The sequence below is a fragment of the Miscanthus floridulus genome, chromosome 9 (genome assembly GCF_019320115.1).
Source record: "Miscanthus floridulus cultivar M001 chromosome 9, ASM1932011v1, whole genome shotgun sequence".
Classification (NCBI taxonomy): Eukaryota; Viridiplantae; Streptophyta; class Magnoliopsida; order Poales; family Poaceae; genus Miscanthus; species Miscanthus floridulus.
This window is the reverse complement of record NC_089588.1, coordinates 142,682,839-142,688,965: the sequence shown is the minus strand read 5'-3', so window position 1 is coordinate 142,688,965 and position 6,127 is coordinate 142,682,839. Positions and strand designations below refer to the sequence as shown.

The following is a 6,127-nucleotide window of genomic DNA, read 5'->3' as shown; positions in this document are numbered from 1 at the left end:
CTTAATGTCATATTTTTCTCACATCAAGTCCAGCAGTTCCACAATCAATTTTGGTTCGGTAGCATCTATTGCCCCTCCTGTAAGTTTGATCAATTTTATTGAGAAGCAAACAATTTTGCAACATCAAAATAGTACCATTAGATACATTACAAAATGTAGTTTTGTAATTTACCTTATTTATGTGGTAGATGTTAATATATTCTTCTCTATATAAACTTCATTAAACTTAGGATATATAGTTTGAGTTAGGACAAACTTAATTCTTTTGTATTTTAGGACGACAGAGGGAGTGTTAGACAAATTGAAAACTAAAAGTTTGATTGAATTATCAACTCTCTCTCTCTCTCTCTATATATATATATATATATATATATATATATATAGAGAGAGAGAGAGAGAGAAGGAAATTATTTCCTACTCCTAGGGAGTAGTTACTCCCATGTATATATCTCTAGATTTATGACGTATATGGCCCGACGAAGTGTATTAGATAGAGTATATCATCGTACTAGATCATCTAGGGTACTATGTATGACAAGTATGTATATATACTTAGAGTATAAGGTTATACTTATTTTATATGCTACTATCATAGTATTATATAATATATTAAAAAATATGTGCTCTTTTGAAATTATTTCACATAGTAAAGATCTAAAATATCTTAATATTAGTATGTCAATATACTCCAACTGATAAATGAGTATGTATACATCCGCAACGTGATTTATTTATTATGGGAGTAACTACTCCTGAGAATATATATATATATATATATATTATGGAGAGAGAGAGAGAGCGCCTATGACGTGGTGACATGACGCGTTGCGTGCCTATGTTGGTTTGGCTGAATACATACAATATATCGTCCGTCGTCCATGGATCCGCTGCTATAAAAAGAGGTGTTGGGGTTCATTATGCTCTCAACCAAGCAAACACTTGTTTCTTGCCCTTTGCTAGATATTCATTCGCGAAGCCAAGCTTCTTTTTGCACCACAAGACAAGCAGGATGTCTTGCAGCTGCGGATCAAGCTGCAACTGCGGCTCAAGCTGCAAGTGCGGGTAAGTGATCACTAGATCTTGCTTCAACCTTCTTGTTTAATTAGTTCCTTTTTTTCTTGCAAAAAAAATCAAACAAAATTTGGAGTTCATTTTGCTGTTCGTTTCTACTATCTGTTAACAATAATAATTTGGAAAACATATGGATCGGCGGAAAACAATAAGCTTCTTGTTTGTCAGTTCGGGTCACCGGCGAGTTAACAACAATATATATAATCAATTTTTTTTTTTGGTGTCCGTCGTCCGTTGACCTGCGCAGCAAGAAGTACCCCGACCTGGAGGAGAAGAGCACCGCCGCGCAGGCCACCGTCGTCCTGGGCGTCGCCCCCGAGAAGGCGGCGGCGGCCGGGTCCGAGATGGCGGTGGAGTCCGGCGAGACCGCCCACGGCTGCAGCTGCGGTGACAGCTGCAAGTGCAACCCCTGCAACTGCTGATCACATCGACGACCACCGTACCATGGGGTAGATATGCATGCTGCTTTATCTTGTGCCGGCGACGTACGGTACTAGCTACGTACGTGTCCTGTGTGTGACGTATAAACTGGTTGGTTGAACAATAAGGACGAGCTATCTGGCTCGCCAGCATGCATATGTGCGTCTGCCCTTGTACCTCTCTGCTTGGCGTCAGTCTTGTGCTCATCATGCATGTGGTGTGTGTACATGTTGGTCTGGTCCGATCATCGTTCCAGAAGACTATGCATACATCTCTATATGCATGCCTCTCTGTAATGATTGCTCCTGGGTGATTAATATATGGTAAAACTGGTCTGCTTTGTCTAATATATATATATATATGTGTTTTATTTACGACGTAACTGATTGAAGCGAGAGTTCTAGCCTCTTCACAGTCACCTACTAGCAGGATAAAAATATCGGATTATATGTGACTGGAGCGGAGGACAAGAATATTAATTTCACCGTGTCGTCGTTGTTGTACATATAGTATCCTTTTGGGTTATTGTTGGCTAGTTGCTATGTTGTTTTATCCCATCTAGGTTCTTCTTTTAAATATTAAAAAAATTGTCTGCCCGATTCTTCAAAAAAAGGGGAATATTTCACTGTCACCAAAATTCACTTCTTTCTTCAAATCTTCAACGCGTGCAGTCTGGACTTGAGAGGAAAAACTTATGTTTGAGACGCCACTTTATACCATCCTATATATAGGAATATAAATCCAATATATGTATCTTGGAGATAGAGATGTAGGGCCAATTCCATTCGCACAAAAAAAAAAGACAAATATTCTCGCTTGATAGGTATGGAGTAAAAGGTGTTAGCTAGGTTTAGTTCTACATCTAATAGGGAGCACAATAAGTTATTCTACGGCCAGCTACAGAATAGTAGTTATATATATATATATATATATATATATATATATATATATATATATATATATATATATATATATATATATATGTGTGTGTGTGTGTGTGTGTGGAAAACTCTCATATATCTGGATTAGTCTTTTTTATTGAGTTAGACCTAAGGCCTTGGTTGGTTGTGAATTTCGGTGGACCTGATGAGCCTAGTGTGGTGCATACTCATGTGTATATCGAATTGGGACAGATACGCAGCACGCTCTGACAAAATGCATGTTGCTGCCAGGTTGTAAACAATAATATGTGATTGTGATTAGAGGTGAAACAAGCAGCACACCCATGATGTTGCGTGATCTATCAATGTTGTTAATGACGCCGATGGGAAATTTGAAGGTGCAAAGAGCATACGTAGTTGTTGGAGTGATGACAGAGTTTAGCATTTCTAGCCTCCCGGTGTAGCGTAAAGAAGGGCATGCTGTGAGTCTCATTTCAATAGTGTCCATGATAGGGGAGAAGTCTTCCACCATAGGCTTGGTTGTACACATTGACAGGCCAAGATATATGAATGTGATATGGAAAGACTACAGATAGATGGATTAGCAGAGAGACCCCGGATAGCCTCCCTTCCTCAGGGATTATCTTAGGATTTCTTCTTGCTTGACTCTAACTGATATATGATGGTCTCTTTTATAGAGACAACTTCCTTGACCCCTAAGTAATATCCTAACTGAATCAATCTATCTTATCTATTTCCTAACAAATCAAATCAATCTAATCTTAACAGTACTGCGTGGGCCCTGGGCCGGCTCCACTTGCCATAACAGAATGATAGAGTGACCCAGCTTTGCATCCAAAAGTATTGGCTAGGTGCTCCATTTTTCTGTACTTGAATTGATATGGATCATAAGGGACTTGACTTTCAACCTTTTTGAGTCAGCAAAAGTGATGAGGAGCACTTTCAGACAGAATAATTGCTTGGCCTCTTGTTAGAGAATGAGCAAATTGTCATTTTCATATTATATATATCACATAATTGACGAGGGGTGGTGTGCAGATCTCGATGAGTAGGGAATTGTGAACATGGAAAGTAAAGGTGGAGCAAAAAACAATTGAGTGCATACAAGGAAGGAAATAAAAAAGGCAAAACATAAGAAGGAAACATCACTTAATTGTTGGAAAGGGTCTTGCAGGGTCTCGGTGAGGAACAGATTGCAAACACAGAAGCAAAAAGGCAGATAAGGAAATAAACAATATAATCAAATACCCCCTCTGTCCCTTTTTAACTATCGCTCTCATTTCCGAGAAGTCAAATATACTCAACTTTGACCAAATATATACAAAAAAACATTAATATTTACTAATTAGTATCATTAGATAGATTGTTGAATCCATTTTCATAATAAACTTATTTAGACATACAAATGTTGCTAATATTTTGTACAAACCTAGTCAAACTTACTTAAAATGGAACAAAATAAAATGCAAGACAAATGAAGGAAATATTCCATAAAATGCTAGGAAGGGAATCCAAATTTTAGTTCTAGCTCTTGCCATTTAGTCTTGTTTTGTTACCCGATCTCTGGCTAGGGTCATTATGGTAAAAGTTGTCCATGTGGGTTTGAAGTTTCTGACTTAGATTATCTCTAAGAGTCTTTCTAAAACTCAGTCTCTAAATTGTCATTTAGAGAGTCATTTCCATAAAAATCGGTTCCTATATCTTTCCACTCTTCAACAGTTTTTCTATATCCTGTGTGCACTCTAGAGAGCCATTCTCGTACTTCTTCCAGCAGCGCATCCTTGAAGAAGAAAAGGTATGGATGGCATCATACAACCTCAGCTCGTCTGGCATCTCGAAACCCGTGAGGCATCTCTAGTTAAATGTGCATCGGAGAGAGGGAAATAAGGTTTTTATTCAATCCCTTGCGGATGTGGTATTGCATTCTGCCAGGACAAATCATGGTAGCAGCTTCTTCCTAAAATACCTATAGCGACGCAATGGAGTGCAACTCGTAATTTACTTACAGAGCAAATAAGGTGACTTAGCAATGCCGAGGTCCTTGCACCGTAGCAGCCTATGTATGTTGTGGAAATCTACAACGATTTGGGCATCCTTGGCCAACTTGAACGCTTCCGCCTGAACTTTTACAACGAACGAGACAAGGCTTGCTTTTGCCGCTACCATGCACCAGTGATGGAACCTCCTTATTTCCCGTGGCTCTTGTACGAGCTGGCCCAAGGTCAGCATGTACTTACCACGCTCATAGTTTTCTAGGTGTCGGTGTAGAAAATGATCAACACGTAAATACTTATAGTTTTGTCGTACGTTGTGATCGGATATGGCCTAGCACTCAATGACACAGGGTTTATACTGGTTCAGGCAATGTGCCCTACGTCCAGTTTGAGTCAGTCGGTGACTTTATTCCTGAGCCCAGGTGCTCGAAGTTTGCTGTGGGGTTACAAACGAAAAGAAGAAAGATATGGGATACAAGAGGTCTGGTCGGACTCTGGTTTGAAGGGCCGAGAGTGACAGGAGCTTCGCTATGTGCTAAGTGTTCGAATGTTTGTTGTTCGTTGGGATCCTTGGTCGTTCGGATCGTGTGTGTTGTTCGAGTTGTTGTGTACTGATCCTCCCTTTTTGGGAGAGAGCGCATCCCATTTTATAGATGAAGGGGATGGCCTTACAAGCGAGAGAGGGAGAGTGTACGTATGCTAAGTCTTGTTGCCCACGCCGTCAGGTACAAGATGATTGTAGGTGTCCATAACACTGTTAATGTTAGATGCATGTGGAAGGTTGCGTCGTCTTCTTCTGGTATGACAGACGTCGGTGCCTGCCATACTGTTGATGCCCAGAGGCATGCAAGGGGTTTTACCATGCTCGTCTGGTATGGGTGTTTACGGGCGCCCACAACACTGTAGGACAAATGTCGGCGCCCACAACACTGTTTGGGTTCTGACATGCCTAGAAGGTTACAAGACACTCTTCTGACATGTCCTGTCGGTACTGTCCTGTAGGTGTATAGGGTACAGTCCTTGGTATTATGGTTTGACTTGAGTGCCCTGCCTTACTTTCTCCATCTATTTCCTAGTCCTCACTGAGCGGGCGTCCGCGGTCGGTTAGTCCCAGTCGGCTCTGATTGCGCCAGTCGGAGAAGAGCTGTAAACAGGGGTTCGGCGCATCCCTGGTCGGAGACGCGGTTCAGAGTCGGAAGTGGTGTTTGGCCAGGCCTTCCGGTCAGAGAGGCCGGCCGAGGGCGGGCCGGAGCCGGAACCGAGTGCTGTTCCTTAGGCCTTCCGGTCGAAGAGGCGGGCTAGAGTCGGAAGCGTGCGTTGTTCCTCCTCAGCCAGTCCTTCTGGTCAGACATTGGATCGCCCTTCTGGCCTGTTGTTTAGGTATTTTGGGCCGGCCCAGGAGTCGTGCATCGTTCACAACGTTGTCTACTGGGCTGAGCCTTTGTTGGGAAGCCGGTCCATGAGGGACCCCGGGTTTATGAACCCGACAGGAGCCTCCGGGCGATTCGGGTAGAATCGTCTGGGGGATTTTTGTCTTGATGGCGGGTGCGCGCGAGCGCACCCGCGGGTGTACCCCAAAGCCCCCAGGCGATTCGGACAGAATCGTCCGGGGGGGTTTCATGTTGCCAGCGGGGGAAGTTTCATTTTGTCAGTGGGTGCGCGTGAGCGCACCCGTGGGTGTAGCCCCTGAGCCCCCGGGTGATTCGGGCAGACTCGCCTGGGGGGTTTTGTTAGCGGGCG

The 6,127-nt window shown here is 42.7% G+C and overlaps 1 protein-coding gene across 1 annotated transcript; it reads left to right on the top strand.

The window, feature by feature from the left end:
• The first annotated feature begins 903 nt into the window (after positions 1-903).
• LOC136483162 (metallothionein-like protein 1B) lies at positions 904-1,838 on the top strand. Its single transcript, XM_066480246.1, has 2 exons — positions 904-1,062; positions 1,319-1,838. Exons 1-2 carry the CDS (start codon positions 1,010-1,012, stop codon positions 1,491-1,493), a joined length of 228 nt encoding a protein of 75 aa, XP_066336343.1. The 5' UTR covers positions 904-1,009; the 3' UTR covers positions 1,494-1,838.
• The last annotated feature ends 4,289 nt before the right edge of the window (positions 1,839-6,127 follow it).